Source organism: Phyllostomus discolor, chromosome 2 (assembly GCF_004126475.2).
Source record: "Phyllostomus discolor isolate MPI-MPIP mPhyDis1 chromosome 2, mPhyDis1.pri.v3, whole genome shotgun sequence".
In the NCBI taxonomy this organism is placed as follows: Eukaryota; Metazoa; Chordata; class Mammalia; order Chiroptera; family Phyllostomidae; genus Phyllostomus; species Phyllostomus discolor.
In genome coordinates this window covers 141,432,737-141,456,855 of record NC_040904.2, presented here as the reverse complement: position 1 = coordinate 141,456,855, position 24,119 = coordinate 141,432,737, and the positions used below count along the sequence as shown (strand labels likewise).

The 24,119-nt window shown below is 35.4% G+C and overlaps 1 protein-coding gene across 1 annotated transcript in view; it reads right to left on the bottom strand.

Moving 5' to 3' along the window:
- Positions 1-24,119, bottom strand: part of PAWR (pro-apoptotic WT1 regulator) — a 115,376-nt gene that overhangs the window by 40,008 nt on the left and 51,249 nt on the right. Inside the window, exon 3 of the mRNA XM_028532312.2 lies at positions 2,555-2,686. Coding sequence (XP_028388113.1) covers positions 2,555-2,686 — 132 coding nt within the window. The remainder of the gene's footprint in view (positions 1-2,554; positions 2,687-24,119) is intronic.

Below are 24,119 nucleotides of genomic sequence, written 5' to 3'. Positions count from 1 at the left end.
CTGACAGCGACCAGAGGGGAGGGAGTTGGGGATAAGGGGAAAAGAAGGGTAAGGGTCTAATCAACAAACAGGCACATATCCATAGTCATGGACATGGACAACAGTGTGGGGACTGACTGTGGAGGGTTGGCGGGGGGCAGAAGAGAGCAACAGGAAAATTGGGACAACTGTAACAGAACAACAATTTTTTTTAAAAGCCTTAAATCAACCAATGATGCTAAAATTTTCTGGTTTTTGTTTTTTGAAGTTAGAGATGCAAGTAACTATCTATCCTACGTAAGTAGTGGAATATGTAAGTTTAGGCAGTAACTCAGAGAGAGGTCAACTACATAGACAGAGGAGTACCTATTCCCACTCCTCTTGAATGTGGCAATCGGACACCCATGCAAGACAGCTCCGTTTTCATACTAGGCACAGAGCTTGGCAAAACGCACACTTGGAACCAAGGTAAAAAAATGAGTCATATCCTAACTGCTAATGAAGCAAAGCAAAATGAAACAAATAGAGTGGGCCTGGAAAGAAATTAGAAAAATTACAGGAGAAAAGATAAACTGTTTGAGGCAGAAAGCTCCTCAGAAAGCTCCAATTAGCTGAGACTGTTCCATATCTGGGTACTTATTTGGGAATAACTATGTGTTCTAACACAAGTCACCCCAGCTTTGACTGGGAAAGGGCTTTTTATCATAGAAAGAAATCAACTCTATTTCTAAAAGTCGCTGCCTGGAGTTACTGAGTATGTTAGAGTAAGTGGCATGATCAAGAATTGAAACCAGGTTTTAAGATGCTACATTGTCTCTATCCCCAATAAATTAAGCTAATATCTTCATCACCGGGAATAGGCCCAGTTTTTTTTTTCTTATTTTTCTTTGCAGATTAGGATTTTCATCCTCATGTTTAATGTATTTTGCCATCACTACTCCATTCCAAAAAAGGGGGAGAGTGGGAGTAAAGGTCTTTGAGAAAAAGAAAAAATAATCAAGAGAAATTAAGCACTGTTCATGTATTTTCCATACATGCACCAGGGCTCATGGAAAAAATGCCTTTTTTGTTCTTTTACACCCTTTTTTCAATTGAATCCATTGGGATTATATTGGGTAATAAAATGATATAGATTTCAAGTGCATAATTCTATAATACATCATCTGTGTATTGTGTGTTCACTTCCAAAGTTATCTCTTTCCTTCATTATTTATCCCCTCTTTACCCTCCCTCTTCTACCTCCCCCACACCCCTTTGGCAATCACCATACTGTTGTCTGTGTCTCAGTTTCTTTGTTTGTTTGGGTTTTTTTGCTTAAGCCCTTCGCAGTTTCCACCCATCTAACCATCTCCCCTCCCCTCTGACTGTTGCCAGTTTGTTTTCTGTATCTTTGAGTCTGTTTCTATTTTGTTTATTTATTTTGTTCATTAGATTCACATATAAGTGAGATCATATGGTACTTGTCTTTCTCTGACTGGCTTATTTCACTTAGAATAATAATCTCCAGGTGGAATAGGTCTAGATTTAATTTCATTTTTGTTAGACAAAGATACAGAGATATTTTAGATTATGAACAGTTACACAGATGCTGAAACACTGCTTGTTAGCTCACACCATGTGTTTATAATAGGTACTACGTGTCCCAGTAGTGGCAATTTGGGTACAGAGAAACAGACCTGTATCATTCTACGATTCTTCGTATCAACATATCTGACCCAAAGAGCAGAGGAGAAAAGTTTTGGATCCGAATTCCAAACCACTTCAAAATATTTTGCCTCTCTCTCTGCTAAATGCCTATTTATAATTACCTTGCAAAGTAACAGACATGTTATATTTCATTTTTTATCAGTAAAATAGGGAATTTGTGTCGGAAACTCCTTTTAAAGTGGTATCTTAATAAAATTTAAAAAGTCAAAACTGGACCTCTGAAAAGACAACACAGTAACTTAAGATCTCAAAATGTCATCAAATTAATTTAAGATTAGATTATGTCAAAATCATTCACAAATTAGTTTATATTAAATTATTTTGCAAAGTGATTTACTTTATACTGAAGCATCCCAATACAATCAACTCCCCATTTTCTGTGCCATAATTAAAAATAACAGCTAATTTAAAACTGAGTTGAATGTTATGATTATGCAGAAATATAGATGTTTCTAGCAATTCATGATTTTGTTATCTTTAGACATTTGACTTTATAGAAATTTGCTGTTTGAGTCTTTATTTGCTATGCAATTCTAAAACAAATATGGAACTAGAAAAGGCCTGTACACTCAAACTTACTAATTCTTACTTTTAGATAACTGCCATTCTTGGTTGTTTTTACCACTGATAGTGTTTATACCTGCTTATTAGTCAGTCAATCAGCAAATATTCATTGATTATGAAATAAAGACCAAAGACTGCTTAAGTCAAAAGTATTTGAATATTTGTATATAAAGAAAATTGGTTAAATCCACTGAAAATATTTCAGTGGAACTGATGCAACCAAAATGAAACTAGAAATAACAGTAACTTACAAATTATTGTTAAACTAGCTAGTGACATCCTATTTATTACTTTAAATACTCACTTGCAGCAGATAGGAACTGCCTGGATCTAACAAGTTGACAGCTTCATTCTGCATTGTATTCTGTTGTGTAACTGCATCTTCTCGTTTTCTCTCTTTCTGGCCCGCTTCATCATCTTCATATTCATCTAGGCACTGAAAGAGAAAGACAGTTTCCATTTTATTTTACATAGTATTAACAGAAAGAACACTTTGATGATATGTGAAGATACACTTGATAGTAATAAAAGAAATGTTTGTACACTCAGAAACTGATTTACATAATAAAGGTGTTCCTTTCAGCAAGATATGTATTTAATGCCTGTAAATTAAATTACTTTCTTAAAACCCAAACCTCCACATTCACACCCCTGCCAACATCTTTTCTCAAGGTTTGCTTAAAGGTAGGATTCACTCATCCATTCAACAAGTAAACAAACTGTGTCTACCTTAAACAAGGCATTTTACAGAGGGTAACAAAATATACACCATGGATATAGAATTTAGAGTATACAGGAAAGATAAGACATACATATAAAACTTAATGAGAAAGGCCATTTCTAGCTTATGAGTACCGGTGAGTACATACAAGAAGAGTTTTGTTTTGTTTTTTAAACCTACAGAGTAAATGTTCTACACAAAGAATCTGTGAAAGAGCTTATAATTTAAAGGTAGGGTGTAATTGGGAGCTGCAAACATATTGTATAAAAAGAGAATTTCACATGGTAGGAACAGCACATGGAAGAACTTACAGGACAGAGTGTCGCTAAAAAATTGAATCAACATATCTATCTCCAGACTTTTTACATGTTAAAAAAAACAACAACCCATAATCAGAAACAAACTCTATTCATTAAAGTGGGTTATCTGTTCCTACAACTGAACACACACTAACCAATGTACTGCCCTAAAAGGTTCTGTCAGAAACAAAAAATAAATAACATCCCTGCAGGCACTCTGCAAACACTAAGACACAGACCAAAGTACAGAACAGCAGGAAAAATAAGAGATCTTACAAATTATCCAAAGAGAAAAAAAGACTGAGGCCACTGTGCAAACCAAGAATAATCACTGGCGTGTCTGGAATAGGAGGAACTTAGTACATAAGCAGTACCTTCAAAGACACAAGATCCACAAGGGGGGATATGGAAGTTAAGATGGAGTTGCAAATTAGGATGATGTGGGGACAAAACTGTGGAAGAGACTGGAAGAGGTGAATTAAAGAAACAAGCAGGCTGAGATTCCAGAGAATGTTCAGGGTCCTCTCCTGTAATGAAACTGTGCGACTGGTGTCACCTGGCCCTAGTCATGCAACCCTGTGGGCACTGGGGCTTGGATAACTGGCACAAGGAAAATGTTGATACTGAGGCTTCTACAATCGCTATGAGTGATAACCTGTCCTTGACTCTGACCCAGTGGACTAGTGTCTTCTACCAGGACCCATAAACTATGGTAGGCTCACATATAAGCCTGCAAGCAGGATAAGATTTCAGAGCTGTCACAGTTCTTGACAAAGGTGAAGGCTGGAAAGGCATATGCTGTGATCACAAAGAAAAATAAATAACATAAATAGCCCGAGAAGTCTGAACCTTTCACTATGTAACATGGAAGGTGAAATAATTCCCTGGAATATAAGTAAAACATGATCAAACTGATTTTGAAAAAAGAACTTGTATACAGCAATTCACAGTACAGATGAACAGAGACGAGATCAAAAGTGGAGAGGCTAGTCAAACAGTGTATTCCTCAGGGGAAAACAGAATCAGAACAAGAAACTTAGTAAAAGCTATTGACAGTTTAAAAAAATTAGTCCTGATTAGAAAAAGAAACTCTCTCACGACTTTTAAAAAACATTCTCAAGCCAACAGAGGACCATGTTTAATGGTAAAATAACGACAAAATTTAAAAGCAGAATCAGAGTTAAGGTATTAATGTCCGCTATCACCACAGTTGTTAACATCAGATAGTTGGAAGGACTATCTGATACAACTAGGTAAGAAAAATAAGAGATTTCAGCATCAGAAAAAGGCAAAACTCCATCACTTCAGATGACACAATTCTGTTAAGAATATAACCTAAAAATATTTTAGAATTATTAAGTTTCTTGAGATGGTTTTTTAATAAGTAAACAAAAATAGCTCCAAAAGTAAAATCAATAGCCAATTAGATTATGTAATTTTGAAAGTAACCATAAAAATCTAAAATACACTATAAAACTTTACTGAGGTATACAAATTAAAAACTCTTCTTAAATTGAGAAAAACTTAATATTGTGAAGGTGTCAAAAATCTGTAAACCAATGTATAAACTGAATTAAAATATCACTCAAAATACTAAGGGAATTTATTTGGAAAGTAGGATGATTCATCTGAATGCACAAATATCTAAGACATTCAGAAGAATTACTTTGAGAAAAATAGTTATTACAGAACATTAAAATGCATAAAACCATCAACGAAAACTATTATAGGGGTCCTAGAACAGCAAGGGAAATTAAGTAAAGAAATTCTTCAGTATACAGTACTAAAATAAAAGTCAACTATTTAACATACCACGGGGGCTGAGAACCAAGAGAACAGACCTGTAAAGAATAAAGAGGCCTCATCTTCTAGTCTTCTACTCTACAAAAGCAATCACCCTTCTTTCTCCAGTACCTGGATTGCAAAACTCCCTGACTGGAGGATCCAATGTCAGTAGCATAATGCTCAAATTCTGAAATCATAGACTAGTACAGATAAAAAGTAAAAGTTGAGGCTAGTAGCCGCACTTTTCATGAACTTCCTGAGCACTGGGATGTTGTTTATCTTTGTTTTCATTTCTGAGATCCAGCCCTTCAACACTAACCTTTCCTCCCCTCACTCTCGATAAATGTAAATTCCCTTACTAGCGCCTTAAAAGACAGAAGCTGCTCACTCAATGTTTGATAAATGAGTGAATGAGTTACCAAGATGAGACAAATCAGGGAGATGGACTGTGGCACCCTAGGTTAAAATTCTGAATGTTCTTTTCCATGACATTGCACACAGACCTGGGAACCTATTCATCATACATACTATCTCTATGGAGAGTGCATCTCACATTCCAGGCCACTTTCAGAATAGGGATTACCTGATGACTCACAACTTCCCTCCAAAGTTCTTCTAGCAGCCAGCAGAGTTCTGATAGTAACAAGCATCCTAAAATTCTTTAGGCTATCTTATATAATTGGAATAAATATACCTAAATAACTTAGTAAAAATGGTGAGAAATTTAAAAAAAAGGAATGAAAGTAAAAAAGAAGGGAGTTAATGGACAAAGGTGAACAAAGACATTTTCTACTTCAGTTCCTTGCAAAGATTAATAATTCTCTAAACATAAGGCTGACCGGTATCCTTAGGGGAGAGGGAGTTCTTTTTAAATAAGTACTAGCTGCCCTGATGAGTGTGGTCCACTTGTGTGGGTGTCTTCTTGCGAAGCAAAGGGTTGTCACTGCTCAGGGCACATGCCTGGGTTGTGGGTTCGGCTCCTGGTAAGACCATAAGCAAGAGTCAACTGATCTCAATGTTTCTCTCTCACACTGATGTTTCGCTCCCTCTCTTTCTCCCACCCTCTAAAAATAAATAGATGTTAAAAAGAACTAGAAAAAAGAGAACCAAAGAGAAACCTAAATATTTTTTAAGTTTCTTTCTATAAATTATAAGCTTTTTATATCTAAAGGGAATAAATGAAAAGATAGTGATTTTATGTTATACTTCTATGAAGTACGTGGGACTGAATTCCCTATCTCTCTTCCCAGCTCTCATTTCTAAATGAAAACGTGAAAGTTATTCTCTCCTCTTACATGGATTAGGGAGAAAACTGCATGAGAGCTGGGTTAACATGTATCTGAAACAAATATACAGTCAGATTTTCTAAATTAGTATTTCTAAACATAGATAAAAATAAGCATTACTACTTTCATCAAGTTCTGCTCTTCCCCAAATTGCAATTTAGAGTGCTAATATTTTAACAAATAAAACCCCTGAACAACAACAAAAAGAATGTATGATTTTCACTGCTAATAACTAATGTTGAAAAAAGAGAAGTTATAACATGTTCTAAAAATATTATTCAGATTACTGATACAGGTCTGACAAACTCACCAAATAAATAGGAGATTAGGATATCTTTGAAGTCCTATTAGCCAGGACTCAAAAAACTGTAATTCATAGGAACAGGATAAAAAAATGAGAAATAGAGACTTCCGCCCAAGATGGAGGCGTAGGTAGACAACACTGTGCCTCCTCACACAAACAAAATAAGGACAACAACAATTTAGAAACAAAAACAACCAGTACTGACAGAAAATTGAACTGTATGGAAGTCCGACAACCAAGGAGTTCAAGTACACACATTCATCCAGACCAGTAGGAGGGGTGGAGACAGGCAGCCAGGTAGAGAAGGGTCATGGCAAAGCAGTGGCTGGCGGAGGCCTACAAACCATGCACCCAGGAATCACCACCAGAAGGGCCCAATTTGCTTGTGGGAAGTGGGGGAAGTGACTGAAATCCGGCGGAGAGCAAAGTAAGCACCATTGTTCCCTCTCAGACCCCTCCCCCACAAACAGTGTCACAACACAGCTACTGGGTTGCCCCACCCTGGTGAACACCTAAGGCTCTGTCCCTCACTACAAGACAGGCACATCAATAGAAAAAAAAATGGCCCAAATTAAAGAACAGATCAAAGCTCCAGAACAAATACAACTCAGCAACAAAGAGACAGCCAATCTATAAGATGCACAGTTCAAAACACTGGTGATTAGGATGCTCACAGAATTGGTTGAATTTGGTCACAAATTAGATGAAAAAATGAAGGCTACACTAAGTGAAAAAGAAAATGTACAGGGAACCAATAGTGATGGGAAGGAAACTGGGACTCAAATCAGTGGAGTGGACCAGAAGGAAGAAAGAAACATCCATTCAGAAAAGAATGAAGAAACAAGAATTCAAAAAAATGAGGAGAGGCTTAGGAATCTCCAGGACATCTTTAAACATTCCAACATCTGAATTATAGTGGTACCAGAAGGGGAAGAGGAAGAGCAACAAGTGGAAAACTTATTAGAACAAATAATAAAGGTGAATTTCCCCATTCTGGCAAAGGAAATAGACTTCCAGGAAGTCCAGTAAGCTCAGGGAGTCCCAAAGAAGTTGGACCCAAGGAGGAACACACCAAGGCACATCATAATTACATTAGCGAAGATAAAAATGAAGGAGAGAATCCTAGAAGCAGCAAGAAAAGATAAAGAGACAGTAACCTACAAAGGGGTTCCCATACACTGTCAGCTGATTTCTCAAAAGAGACCTTACAGGCAAGAAGGGGCTAGAAAGAAGTATTCCAAGTCATGTAAGGCAAGGACCTACATCCAAGATTGTTCTATCCAGCAAAGCTCTCATTTAGAATGGAAGGGCAGATAAAGTGCTTCCCAGATAAGGTCAAGTTAAAGGAGCTCATCATCACCAAGCCCTTATTTTGTGAAATGTTAAAGAGGCTTATTTAAGAAAAATAAGATAAAAAAGATGTACAGTAAAATTACCACAAACTCACAATTATTAACAACCACACCTAAAATAAAAAACAAAAACAAACCAAGCAAACAACTAGAACAGGAACAGAACCACAGAAATGGAGATCACATGGAGGGTTAGCAAGAGGGGAGTGGGAGGAGGAGAGAGGTGGAAAAGGTACAGAGAATAAGCAGCATGGATGGTAGGTAGAAAATAGACAGGGGAGGGTAAGAATAGCATAGGAAATGTAGAAGAACTTGTAACTATGACACATGGACATGACCTCAAGGGGGGGAATGTGGGTGGGAGCGGGGTGCAGGGTGAAGAAGAGTGAAGGGGGAAAATGGGACAACTGGAATAGCATAATCAATAAAATATATGAAAAAAATTAGAAATAGATTCAAATAATTAGACAAACTGAGTTTACAATAAAAGTGGAAACTCACACCAGGGAAAAAGATGGACTTTTTAATATGTAATTTGGGAGAACTGAATAGCTGTATTAAAAGTGACACTGAATTTATTCCAGATACCATATATACCAGGATAAATTTCAGTGCATCATTAAAAATAAGCAAAAATTTGAAGACAATCCACTGAAGAAAATTCAGGGATGGCCAAATAACACAAGAAGAGGCCCAATATCATTAATTAGGGAATACACATTAAAATCATAATGAGCTATCAGTATACACACACTGGAATACCAAATAACAGTGAGGATTTGACAGGACTGAGTATCTCCTATATTGCTGTTGGGAACTAAAAATGGTACAGCCATGTAGGAAAAACAGTTTGGCTGCCCTGGTGGTGTGACTCAGTGGAGTGAGCACAGGCCTGCGAACCAAAAGGTCACCCATTCAACACCCTGCCATGGCACATGCCTGGGTTGTGGGCCAGGTCCCCAGTTGGAGGTGTGTGGGAGGCAACTGATCGATGTTTCTCACACATCGATGTATTTCTTCATCTTTCTCCCTCCCTTTTCTCTCTAAAAATAAAAATAAATAACATATTTGAGGGGGAAAAAGTTTGGCAGTTTCTTACCATATGACCCAGCAATTTTACTCCTACTTATTAACAAGAGAAATGAAAACATGTACACAGAAAACTTGTTTAAAAAAATCCACTTTTCCCATAATAGCCCCAACCTAGAAATAGTCCAAATGTCCATCAGCTGGTGAACAGATTAACAAACCCTAGTATGTACAGCCATGTAGTGAAATACTACTCAGAAACAAAATAATCTCAAAAGTGTTATGCTGTAAGAAAACTCCAGAAAATGAAGACTATCTACAGTCGGAGTCCACTTACATAAAATTCTAAAGGAAGTGAAATCATAGTGACAGAAAGCAGATCAGTGGTTCTCAGGAGCTCGGTGTGAGGTGGGTTGCCTGGAAGGGGAAGAAGGAGTGATGGAAATGTTCTACATCCCAATTCTCATGGTGGCTTCCCAAGTTGTGCACATTTGTCAAATTCATCATATTACACTCTAAAAAAAAAAGGTAGCTAAGCAGTCGAACCACAAAACTCTAAATGCAATTTTCCAAATGCCTGGTATAACCTATTCATCAGTCATGAAACCCATTTAGCAAACTGAAATTTTTTTCAACCAGAATTTACATTGAATACCATTCCACATCAGTTTCAGATATACAGTTAATTGTTCAGAAAACCATGCACTCTGCAGAGTAGTCCCCCAACTGCCCCAAGCACCAGCCTGGCCCCATACCTTGTTATCTCAACATTATTGACCAGATTCTCCATGTTGCAATCCCCATCTCTGTGGCTATTCTGCAACTACGAATTTGTACTGCTTAATCCCTTTACCTTTTTCACCAAGCCCTTCCACCCCTCTCCCCTCACAGTTGTCAGACTGTTACCTGTCCACTTCTACTTTTATGTTGTTTACTAGATTCCACATATAAGTAAAATCATATGGCATCTGTCTTTCTCTGACTGCCTTATTTCACTTAGCATGCCCTGTAGGTCCAGCCATGCTGTTGCAAAAGATTTCCTTCAGTTTTACAGCTGAGTAGCATTCCATTGTGTAAATGTACTACAGCTTCTTTATCCCCTCTTCTAGTGATGGCGACGTGGATGGCTTCCAAATCTTGGCTATTGTAAATAACACTGCAATGAATATAGGGGTGCATACCATATTGTTTTGGACCATAAGACACGCCTAGGTTTTAGAGGAAGAAAACATGAAAAAAATTTTGAAGCAAAAAATGTGGTAAAATATTTAATAACATAAATAACATAATATTTCATCAATGTAAATGTAAACAGAATTCAACAGCAGCATTAACAACCATTATTCCTCCCAAATTTGGGAGCGGGGGAAATGCATCTTACAGTCCGAAAAATACGGTATATTCTTTTGAATTAGTGTTTCAGGTTTTTTCTGATATATTCCCAGAAGTGTAATTGCTGAATCATAAGGCAACTACCCTGTAAATCCAGGGAATATAATAGTTTGGTTGTTAGTAATTATATATTTTTAAAAAATACTCAACATTTTGTAGGATGTCACTAATAGTAAAATTATTCATGGTATTTGAGTACTCTTTTATCAGTCCAAAAAAAAAGTTTGAAATCCACTAAACTATGTTTTTATAGCTTTAAGACCTTGCTTGAGTCAGCAGACTGCACATTACCACAGCAATATTACCACAGTGTAACATACTTTTACTACAAAACATGGCCTCTACAGTCCATATTCAATAAATGTTTGCTGAAGTAAATACTAGAGGGCATGCAATGGAGAGACTAGACCACAAAGGACACTGAGGCTAAGAAGAAGTTGGGACTTAAAGTCTTTTAAAAACAAAGAAAACAGCTAATCATATAATTTCTTGAACAAATGAGAGACACAATATACTGCTTTTGAAAGGCTAGGCTTTAGGGTGATAAGTATGTAAAATATGCAAATAAACTTGATTTGGAAATCATAAGGTATTAGTTTCCTACCACTAAAATTTCTATTACAACTCAGGTCTTTACTATATCAAAAATTTAACAAGTTTACAAATGATAAATTTATTAATAACTGTAATAACTAAAAAGGATCCATTCAATGATTGTTTTTCCCTGTCAATTTTATAAAGAATTCCTCAAAACTCAGTTCAGTAAAAGCAATCAACATACCATCTGCCTACTTTCAACACAATTTGTATTAACATATTTTTTAATGCTTCCAATGTATAAGTGTATGTTATTAGAATTCATTATACAAATTCTTTTACAGTAGGGGTATATTCAATAAAAATAGACAATAATGACAACTATTATTTATCTAAAATGATAAATAATACTGAACTAAACAAGAAAATACAATTTAAAACCCTCTCTAGGTTTCATATCCCAGGGTTCTGAGCAACCCAGCTCCTCATCACCAATGCAAAATGTTATCATTATTATACATCTTTTTTTTAATATTTTTATTTTTATTTTATTTTTATTTTTTTAAATATTTTATTTATTTATTTTTAGAGAGGGAAGGGAGGGAGATAGAGAGAGAGAGAAACGTCAATGTGCGGTTGCTGGGGGTTATGGCCTGCAACCCAGGCATGTACCCTGGCTGGGAATCGAACCTGGGACACTTTGGTTCAAAGTCCATGCTCAATCCACTGAGCTATGCCAGCCAGGGCCATTATACATCTTCATATATGGCTATGTTCTTAGCTTCCTGTTCCACTCATCTATATTAATAGCCAAGTCATATTATTTTTATCATTATAAATAGTGTATCTAGTAATATCTACAGTTCCCTTCATTATTATTCTTTTGGTAAAATAATTATGTCAAAACTTTAAATTAATGTGTAAATTATTTGAAAACTACTGACATTTATTAGTTGTATGACCTTGCAAATGGGCCAAAAGCAGTAACCACATAACTGAGTTGTTGCTATAAAGTGAGCAGTGAGTGAGTTAGAACTACAGAAATGAAAGCTGACAAGGACTGTGGCTGGACAACAAACAGGTGGCATCTGACTGGATTGGGGAAAGCCAAAAGCAGCAGAAAGGTAGCAGCAGGTATAGGATAATTCCTAGTTTTCTAGCTCATGGTGTATTTCACATACACAGACAATTTTAAAAAAGTACAGTCCTGGCTGGTGTGGCTCAGTGAATTAAGCGCCTGCCTGTGAACAAAAGTGTCTCCAGTTCAATCCTCAGGCAGGGCACATGCCTGGGTTGAGGGCCAGGTCCCGGGTTGGAGGGTATGTGAGAGGCAACCAACTGATGTTTTTCTCCTCTTTCTTCCCCCCTTTCCCTCTAAATAACAAATAAATAAAATCTAAAAAAAAATTAAGAAGAGGGGAAATGATGAGGAATCTGGTGTTAAGCATTTGAAATATTTGTGAGATATACTAGAGGAAAGAAGGAACCAAGATAGAGATCAAAGGCTAAATCTCTTTTCCTAACACTGTAGGGGGGCTCTTAAGATGGATCTAAATGCAGGTAAGTTAGACAAAGGGTGGGGCACAAGTCGATTTACAGTAGTTCATATGGAAAATAATACAATAATTAATAAATACAAGAATAAACTGCGAAAGAATAAACTTTCCCATACTCACTGTAAACCTACTTTTGCCCTACCTTGTACAGGCAAACAGAAATTGAGAGAGTTCTGAGGGTTCTGTAGTTTCTCTGAGAAATAACTGTTCTCTTCTGCTAACAATCATGGGTAGAAATTTAGGATGAGGTCATGAGGGTAAGGCAGATTAAAAGTTTCAAGTACATACTGTAGGAAATATGAAAGTTAGTGAAATATAAAGGATTTCCAGACAAGTGCTAAGTGACAAGGTCTTGGTAAGAATAAAGACCCGAAGACTTCAAAATAACACCAATCTGCATTATCAGCTGCTACTAATTTAAAGCTCATTATTGCTGAATACAATTCTACTACACAAAATAATTCATTAATATTTTCAGCAAACTGTCTTAATTATTTTTGGAATGATTGTGGAGAGAGGTCTTCCCATATCCTTTAATTGTTCAAACAGGTAACTGAGAAGCAAGTCTTGACCAGCAGGATATTAATTGCACAATTATTCCTGAACATAATAATTTTGCTAATGTTATTTTCCATCTGGATTTTTCTGAAGTTACTAAACTTAATAAGGAAGACTCCAGGATCATACTACGTTTACACGAAAATTCTTTCCACAGAATATACTCTGTTATGTACAACCCAGCTTTCAACTAATTAGACTTGTTTTTATGCTTAGCAATTGGGAGTAGAAGGCCTGGTATTTACAACATAAAAATTCCTCTAGATGAGTCACACAAGTTATATGAGGGAAACAAACTAAGCACTAGTATACCGGAAGAGGCTATCTTCAGAAAGAACTACCAGAACGGACAAATAAACTATATTCTATCTTCAATGTATCAATGGATGGCTCTTCAGCGTAAGTACGGAGGTTAGAATTATACTCCTAGAGAAGCAATAATATAAATGATCAATGAAAACAACACCAAATATCTGTATTTAATAGCTTTCAACTATTATCATATTTAAACAACCCAGTATTTATAGCCTTTCTAATGATACAATCTAATCTCATGATAGTTATTCTTCAAATTCCTAGATGTCTGGGCAATATATTTAACCACTCTACACTTCAGTTTTTCTCTTTTGTATAATGGGGATAAGAACAATAGTTATGCCCCATAAAATTCTAAGAGTTAAGTTAGAAAGCACTTAGTAAATGCGTGTAACTCCCATCAAAGAATATCCAGACAAACATATAAATATACTATTAGTTTTTACCAGACTATGCACTAGGTGTTATTCTAATACTTTGTTTGGATTACTTCATTTAATCTTCACACATAGGCACTACTATAGATTATTCAGTCAATTTTATTTCAACTGCAATTACCTTCTTACTTCTCTATGCTAATCCAAACACAAGTATCCAATTCTTTCACACAGTGGCCTCTTAGTATTTATTGAATATTTACTGAGTGAAACTTTGATTATTTTGAAGGTAAAAATTAATTATAAACCCTCAATTCCTTAATTTTTAACTCATTTTAGCTTTTATGTAATATGCAGCATTGTTTCCTTCTTTCATGTTTGCAAATTCCATTTACTTAATTAGATATTAATGTTCCCAAAGACAGAAACCTCATCCAGGGATTTATTTATCATTTTGGTTTTTTATTAGTAATACCTACACAATGCAAAGTTAATAAATACAAATACACGCTCCCTAATTTAATATGTCCTAAAACTGTAAAAATTTTAACATCATATTTATTCACTTACTCAAAAACATTCCTTCTGCTTAAAAATACAATCTGAAAAATCCTCATGTATACAGAAATAACTTCTGGTAACTCCTACCTCCTGTTTTATCCCAGTCAATTTCGTTACAGATTCTAAATGAGAAACACAGGATTTCTAAGAACTCTCATCAGCATCTTGTTTTCAGAAACACTATACAAATGCAGTAAAGCCTTGTTTCATCACTGAACAAGCAAAACTTTCCTATGGCTTAAGTAATATGGATGATCCTCCATCTCAAATCCCTCCACCCAAATAATGAAAAGCAGTGTTAACAAATTCAGAAAATATGAAATTAAGTCTACAAAGATTGTAGGCAGAAGCCCTGAAACTTTTAAAATAAGTTATGTCTTACCAGTTTTTGTGGGAATGTTTAAAAAACACAGAATTTCCTACAGTCAAACTACGTACTGAGATTTGAGGTGGCAGAGAGAGGGAAGACTAGAACTGAAGGCAATCTATATTAATGTTGAAACTTCTCCAGTGCTATGTATTTTTTTCTGAGAATCAGAAATATTTGGATAAACACAATGACAGAATACTCTGTATACATAGTTGAACAAAAGTAATGACACCACTGAATCCTTTGGAACTGAGAAATTATTCTGGAATCTCTTTTGTGCTTGGAGAAACAAAACCACCAAACAGCTTCCATCTCCTCTGGCAAGAATTTTCAATAGAGAACATCACCATTTGGTCACTGATACTAAAAAGAAAGTACTAAATAAGGGAGGGTTACAGGAAACGGGATCCTAGAGCAGAACAGGTTGAGGGTCACAGTTCTGCTAAGGTTTCTACAAGCACAGCACAAAGGTCAGTAGAGGTTCCACAGAGGACCTACCTTTTTTGGTTTTAGTGTCTTTAAAGTTCATCTTCAGTCCCCCTCCCCCTTAAGAACATTCATCTAGCTTCTCTCAAGAAGTTTGACATTTCTATTTAAATGTTTTATACCCTCTGCACATCCTTTCAACCTCATAAAGTCATTTTGAAAATAATTAATTTGAATATATCATAAAAATCACTCATACTAACATATATTTTCATTTTTCAAGTAACTTACTTTATTTAAATTATACATTATGTTATTACAGATGTCCCAGGTTTCCCCCCTTTGCTCTCCTCCACCTAGATCCCCCCCTCCCAATCACTGAGGCAATCCCCAACTGTGTCCATGCCCATGGGTCATGCATGTATGTTCTTTGGCTACTCTATTCCCTATGTTGTACTTTATATCCCCATGGCTACTCTGTAACTACCAATTTGTACTTCTTTATCCCTACACCTTTTTCATCTGCCCTCTGAACCCCTCCCACCTGACAATCATCAAAATGTTCTCTGTATCTATGATTCTGTTTCTGTTCGGACTGAATCCGAAATAATGAACAAGCATAATTTCATTTTTAAGAACAGTCCCTCTAACAAAAAATAGTTTATATGTACATAAAACGAACTTATTGACCTTGAATGTAAGCTCTTCCTTGAATGTAAGCAGTTAGCAGAGGCTGACACGCTAAAGGTACTTAAATATTAAGAAAATGAATGAACTTAACAAGTAAATGAATTAATCTATTTTAGCCTAGCATGCCCCACTCACCAAGTATCTTTCCTTAAGTGTCATTCTTAGTCCTAAATCCTCCACTTCTCAGTCCCCAAACTCCACGACACATTCCCACATACCCATGGCCTGTTTCATAGTGTGACCCAAGTAGGCAATCCAACCTGTATGACCAAGAGACAGACAACTGTCTTCTCAAGCTTTCAAATACCTTAGACACACACATCTCAAGTATGAAAAAGAGAATCTAGGAAAAAACTGGTTAGTTGAGAGCACAGGGATGCGGCATAAAGGAACCCATGCTAGAATAGTTTGATGGGAAGGAATCTTAGCTAAGAGCTTATGAGTATGTATGTGCATATCTGAGAGTCTGAGGTTAAGAGAAATAAGTAAATTTGCACTGGCAGTGGCTAGAGAGGAAAGAAAGTCAAAAGAGAACTAAAAATGTAATCTCCATTCTGTCTACTATGTAACAACCATCATTAAATGGTATATTTTACTTTAAATTTATTAGGTAACATTAAATGATATTTTCACACCTAGGGTTCTCAGGGTTCTTTTAATTATACAAAGGTACCATATTTTGCTGTGTCTAATGCACTCCTATGTATAACGCACACCCACGTTTTTGGCTTGAGCTTTCATTTTAATTTTTAAATTCATCCATTCATTCATTCATTCATTTATATTTGGAAAGAAAACCAATTACTGTAGTCCAGGTTATTATTTTGCATATGGATATCACTACTGCTTTCTAGAGTTACACTTTTAATGCATAAGCATAAATAAAATTAAAAACATTTATATAGATATAGAATCAGTACCCATGTATAATGAGCATTCTTATTTTTTCCCTCAAAATTTTGAGTAAAAATGTGTCTACTATACACAGCAAAATATGGATAGTTAACTGATATTTCAAAAAAAAATTTGCCCTGGCTGGTGTAGCTAAGTGGATTGAGCACCAGCTCATGAACCAAAGGGTTGCTAGTTTGATTCCCAATCAGGGCATATGCCTGGGTTGTGGGCCAGGTCTCTAGTAGGGGGCATGTGAGAGGCAACCATACACTGATGTTTTTCTCCCTCTTTTTCTCCCTCCCTTCCTCTTATCTAAAAATAAATAAATAAAATTTAAACCAAGCACTACTCATATTAGCCTAAATATAGTAATACAATAACAGCTAAAAATTTTATAGTATTTCTGTCCCAGGCACCATAACTTCACAATAACCCTATGAGATTGGTATCATTATTATCTCTACTTTACAAACTTGGAAACAGTTAAGCAACCTGCCTAATGTCACACAGCTAACAAGTGATGGAACTATGATCTGAATTCAGACAATCTGGTTTTAAGGACCAATGTAGAACCACTAGTCTGTAGTGACTAGTTTGTTCTCTCCTTTTGCTGATCTTAAAAATGGTCTTGAATAGAGTAAATGTTTCATACAACATTTAGTAATAGGTTTAAGAAAGTCTAATTATTTGGCCTGGCTGGTGTAGCTCAATGGATTGAGCTCGGACTGCAAACCAAAGGATGGTTGGTTCGATTCCCAGTCAGGGCACGTGCCTGGGTTGCAGACCAGGTCCCCCAATGGGGGATGCGTGAGAAGCAACCACACAATGATGCTTCTCTCCCTCTCTTTCTCCTTCCCTTCTCTTCTAATAAAATAAATAAAATCTTTTTTTAAAAAAAGAGAAAGAAAGAAAGTCTAATGATTTAACAAGGGAAAATACTTATTATTACCCCCTTCCCTAAGGATTTTGAAGAATTGTAAATACTTATTTATCCAAGATGCTGAAAGGCAAATTGGGCAGGGGAGGGGATATGGGAAAATGTATTTCACTGAATCTAAGATGCCACTGATGGAAAACAGCATTATTTTGTGTGCCATTGAGCAAGAAAATACTGCCAAACTATAATACACTATTATTTTAAAATGTAATAAGAAAAAAATGAACAGAAGTACAACGAAGTCAATAAAATACAGTCACTTATCAAAGACTCCTTCAATATATGGTTGCTTAATAGATGAAACCAAGTAAAAGAAAATTAACCTTTCTTGAAATTTGCTGTGTAACTCTGAGAATCTATATATTTGGAGGTAATTAAAGACTTGAGAACATCCTAAGACTGGGGTTTAAAACTGTGGTTCTAAAGAACTTCAATACAGCATGAGAAACTGGTTCCCCAAACACACACCTAGGTGAGGGCACACACTTTCATTTACTGGGGCTGCTTATCACAAACACCATGACCGGGTGGCTTAAACAACAGAAATTTATTTTTTCACAGTTCTGAAGGCTTGAAGTCCAAGACCAAGGTGTCAGCATGTCTGGATTTCACTGAGGACTCTCTCCCTGATTTGCAGGCTGCTGTCCCTCACTGTGTCCTCACACGGCCTCTTCTCCAGGTATGCACATCCCCCGTGTCCTTCTCTTCTTGTAAGTCCAGGCATATTGGACTAGCACCTGGCTCTTAGGATATCATTTAATTTTAACTATCTACTGTTATTAACTAAAAAAATAGTATTTTTAGTTCACTCTTAAACAATCACAGTTACTTCCTGATGGAAGGTGTGTTTCTTCTGGGCACTGTACAACTTCTCAGGCTGGCCACCACTCCCTAAGAAAAAGGCACCCCCAATGTGCCTTTTTCACATTGATTTTTGCATTGTTTTTGCTTCCTTTTTTTTTCTTTCTTCTTTTGTTAAATTTATTGAGATGACATCAATTAAGAAAATTATATAGGTTTCAGGGGTACGATTCCATAATACCTCATCTGGATATTGTATTATGTGTTCACCATGCCAAGTCAAGTGTACTTCCATCACCGTCTATCCCCCCTTGCCTCCTTCTACCTCTCCCGACCCCCTTTTCCCTCTGGTAATCACCACACTGTCAACTGTGTCTATGAGTATTTTTTTTCTTTTTTGCTTAATTCCTTCACCTTTTTCACCCAGTCCTCCAACTGGCTCCCCTGTAACAGCTGTCAGTCTGTTTTCTATCTACTGCTTCTAGTTTATTTGTTACTTTATTTTGTTCATCAGATTCCACATATGAATGAAACCATATGGTACTTCTCTTTCTCTGACTGGCTTATTTCATTTAGCATAATGTTTAAATATCTCCTTAAAGGTCCTATCTCCAAACACCGTTATATGCAAGGAGGGAGGGGCGCAATGCAAAATTCAGTACATAACATATAATAGCTGATCTTACTAGACCCATTCCTGGAATACAAAACATCGTATCTATTATAGTAAGCTACTGTTGAGTTAATGGTATTCAATACAAAGTCATCTCTACATTAGGGTCAACACCTCAAAAAAAAAAAGAAGTGTCTTCTTTCATTTTAGTGTCTTCATGTGACACTAAAATGAAATTATGGAATTTTTAAAAGTCATTTAAGGCTCAAGAAAGTCCTTATTTTTAGTTCTTGCTAAATTCTTAAATTAGAACCAATTCTCACTTTATATTACAAAGGCAAATCTTGAGTTCAGGCCATTTTTGCACATTATTCTCTATTTTACTTAAGAATGAGAATCACTAGCATCTCTCAAGTGCCTAGCATATAGTAGCTGCTCCATAAATATAAGAGGGAGAAAGACTAGAGAGAGAGAAGGAAGAAAATAAGTTAGATATTTACCAATTTAGGGGATAGCATTCTTAATTCTTACCTGCTTTTAGTTTGATGCCCTGCAGATTACTTGAACCAAAATACTTAATATTCAAAGAATGTATAAAGCTACACGCAGCAAGTTTAAGAACTAACACAGACTTTGGCTAGTTCTTAGCTTCATGTCATAGCACGTAAAAGAAGAAAGCCAGAAGATCTTACGAACAATATATCCAGCTCTCCTGAATAAGCATTTAATGCTATTTGAAAGCAGAAAACAGACCTAGTTTTAAAAACTTGTCAAAGCTTATGGGGCCTATATCATTTCCAGGAAGTCTAGTTGTTCAAAGGCTGGTTTTGGAAGCCAGCTGATTCTGCTGTTTAAACAAGAAATTTTCACAAAATTTTATCTCCTTCCTCCCCAGAAGAAACCTTCATAAAGAAAAAAAAAAACACATTTACACAGAATACCTACTCTAAACCCTAGATATTAAAAACCATCTGAGTAGTCAGCTCATTCAGGGTTTATCATCTTTGTGGCTCCAATCTACAAAAAGTGGAAGCAGAGTAAGCCAATATATTTTTAAAAAGTATTCTTAAATGGTTACCTGCTTTTTTCAACTGTCAGGAATATCAGAATGTACACAGCAAAATTAAAGCAGTAGCTAAGTGTTTGGCTGGGATTTTAACCATATGAAAACTATTTCAATGGCACTGTACTGCTAAACAGTACAAGAACAAAAGGGGACAATTTTTGGTCTACTATTTGATTTGTGTTCATGCCTCCCTATAAATTGAGACAATTTAGTATGAGAGCAAATGGTAGGATAAGAACACTTTGACACACCTGAATCAGCGAACATTAACCCAAAATAGTTATTTAGAAAGGAAAACATTCCTTCAGTACAAATGTTTATCATGTGTTTTTCTTTGTGATTGAAACTTAAGATTTGTTGAAATTTCAACAATCCCATATTACTGAGTTTTAGTTTATTTTAAAATCCAAAGTTCTTGGTCTCATGTGTTATAAAAACTAAAGAAGACTTTCAGAATGGAGAAAACAAAGTATCTACAGAAAATTGCAAATTAATTTTGTCTTAATTCTGACATTTACTAAAAAGTGCTCTCGTATAGCATACTTTTCAAAGCTTTTTAAAGAATGATAATAATATGCCTTTCCGATTACATAGCTCAGATCAAATTATATGCCTAACAATTACAAACACAAAGCATTCCTTTACACACCTTCCTTCACTGTTCAGAACAAGTTTACTATTGACCAATTCATTTAGGTGAAAGATTTAAATAGTACACTAAGTAACAAAAATTCCATTTTCCATACCTTAGTTGTTTTTCTATTTCCTTTATCAAATAACTGGCATTTAAACAGTGCCTTTCTTCAGCAAGTTTAAAAAAAGAACTTTTACTTATATCAATGATTCACTTTTTTTAAAAGTCTGTGAGCTTACAGATGAGCTTCCTTCCAAGAAAGGAAGCTTTGTATTTTTGTTATTTTATTTGTAAAAATATTGTCACTTTAAAATTAAAAATTAGTAAAAAAAACAATTTATTTGAAGTCTAAATTAAAACTACAATTAAAATTCTCTTAGACTGCAAATAGATTGAGTATACTCATTATACCCCTAATAATTCTAAAATAAGGATAACGGTTCCCAAAAAATTCACCAAAGTGCAGTGAACTCAAAGGCTCCTCTCCAAGGGAAACAAGTAACTTTGTACACCTGGGGAACGCTGCATAAACCACTAGCTCAAAGAACAATAGTTCAGTTTCAAAATTAGATTCTGATGCATTCTTTTTTACACCATATCTTTGCAAAACTAAGTCTCTATAATTTTTTTATAGAAGGCCAAAAAAATCAATGTAATATATGAAATGACAGTACATGTTCTAATCTGATTCCAAGGTTTAAGAAGTTGTATAGTATTCAAGAGATGCACATAGCCTATTAGAAAAAAAATGTTACTTAAGAACAAAATATTTGTTCAAAGGAAAATAATCAAAGAATTCATAGGCATCATTTATTCAAGTTATTTTAGCATAAATACTTGAGTTATTTGGCCCTAACTTCTAATAAAATGGAATTATTTGGCTTCTTTGGAACTAAGAGTTATGAAAAAATTACTGACACACTAAGGGCCTGGTAAATTGAGAAATTTGGGGAACCTTCTGATAAGAGTATAAACTGAAATATCAAAGGGGCTGTCACTAAACTTAGTAAAATATTAACTGATCACTTAAGTTTACATTATCAACAAGACTATATAAAAAAGTTGCTGTGTAAGGTCTAAAATACTCTATATACAAATATCAAAATCCTCACTTTTGCAGAGAACATTCTCCACCCCTCCTCCCTTCTGCTTTAACTGAAGTCCAGCCCTTGTCTAAAGAGTGTAGCTCCTGGGCAGCTCTCTTCAGGAGAAAATGCTCCTCTGTCCTTATTTGGGCTCGCAGAAATTCATTTTTGTCTTCTGGAACTTCAATAAAGCAACTAGTATCCTTATCATAAAGACCAGAATTCTTCAACAAATTAACATAGGTCTTAGTAATAACATTAATATTAATTATACAGAACTTTTCCAAAATATTTCAGAGCATACTCTGAAATATCAATATCCTCACTCTCTCACCTATAGTGTTTCACTGTACAGTTTGAAGGCCCACGGAGTCAGCTCAATGTTAATCTTGTTTTAACAGCAATTCAGAGGCAGCAGCTTTCAGTGCCAAGCCCATGATCTCAGTAAGAATGCGTGGGTTGCAGTCAGATTCTGTAAGGAAGTCCCTCTACCTCCTGAGTCCCAGTTACCTCAACCATAACAAGGGTCATTTTAATATAACCACATTTAGTGATGTTCAAATGAATTATGTTACTTACACAAATAACTTAATGGATACATCCTTCAAATATCCTTTAAATATTTATACCAAGACACTGTGTTATTAGCAAATAGGGAATGGAGCCATAAACAAGACAGACATAATCTCTCCCCTCATGGAACTTCAGTTCTAGATAGAGAAATAATTAATATTTAATCTCAGTTCCCTTCCACTAAAATAAATATTAAGAAATTGTAAAAAGAAATTAGCACATAATGACAAAAATAACTGAGATGTCAGAATAGGAAATGACAGCTAAATCTTGAAATACAGGAAGCAGATGGACAACTGCTCATTTAGCAGAGAGTTGAAATCTACATGTTAACCAAAAAAAGAAGGAAAAAAGTGTACCAAGAAACTGGAGGAAAGGCTTAGGATCTGGGAATTTCAGAAGCCCCTAAAGGCAAGGGGCAAAAACAGGAGGAATGGTGAAAATTTATATAGGAGGAAGTTATAATACCTGACTCCCTACCCTCCTAAGTCAGGCAACTATTTTATACCCACAGACCAGGTTTATTCTCTACAAATGATGAACCAAAGAGGTAAGTGCCTGAATCTGAGGCATCATTAGCTGTCAAGGGTGGAGGTAAGGAACGAATCACACTGAAACAAGGAGTGCAAGTAAGCATTAAAAAAATAGTGGTATTTTCAGTCTCCTTACCCTCTATGATCAAAACATTAAAATGAAAAAGATTATAAGTAACTATTGTCCATATTTTGAGACATCAATTTGCTACATATAAATATTTATAATAGTTTCCATTCACCAAGAAGCCAAATTTCAATATTAAAAAAAAAGATATGTTCAAGTTTACATAGAAAGGGAGAGAAAGGAGAAAGAAGGGGAATTATTTTTAGAAGCTCGGCGATCATCCTGTCAGGGATGCTTTAGGCACCCCTGCAATTCATTGCAATTTTAAATAGTATACAAAATGGTTATGTAGCTATTTTAATATACATTTAAAAATATAGCTAGTTTGTTACATGTGTAATTTCACAGATCTATTGCTTACCCAAAGCTAAGTTTAAAAAAAATTAAGTATTTACATAGGCACTTTGCTGAAATGGCAGTAGTATGTGAAAGTCTAAACTTTCAGGCACACTACTGCAGAAACAATAACTAAACTGGGTGATATAGTTAAGGCCAAATAAATTAAAATTCTTTCAAATTTCAAGGATTTCATCAAATCTGATTCTAGCAACATTTTAATAGATATATTTTAGACAGCAATGTTTTCTAGATATATACTGACATAATGTAGATTGACCAAAGAGACGCTTTTTTAGAGACATCTTCCAAAGATAGGAGGTAATATTAGATAAAATTTATTCTTTGAGCTACAGCACTTTAAGTTCTAGAAACAGAGTAATAGATTACATGAAGAAATAAGTAAGCACTTAGATGAAGTAGAGAAAAGGAGAATTAGAAGTTATACTAATAAAAACTACCATAAATCAAGCTTCCACTCTGCAGTAGGCACTGAGTTAGACAATCAAAATAGGCAGACTTTACATAACTCCCTTTTACAGATTAAAAATCTAATACTCTGAAGTTAAGTAATTGACTTGTGGTGCCTGCTGGGGGGAGAGAGAAGCTTAAGGGGGAAAAGTGTGACATAAGGGAAAAAATCTTTGATAACTAAATATCACAAATTATCAATATAATTTTTTAGCATTCTTAACATTTGAAAGCCTTACAA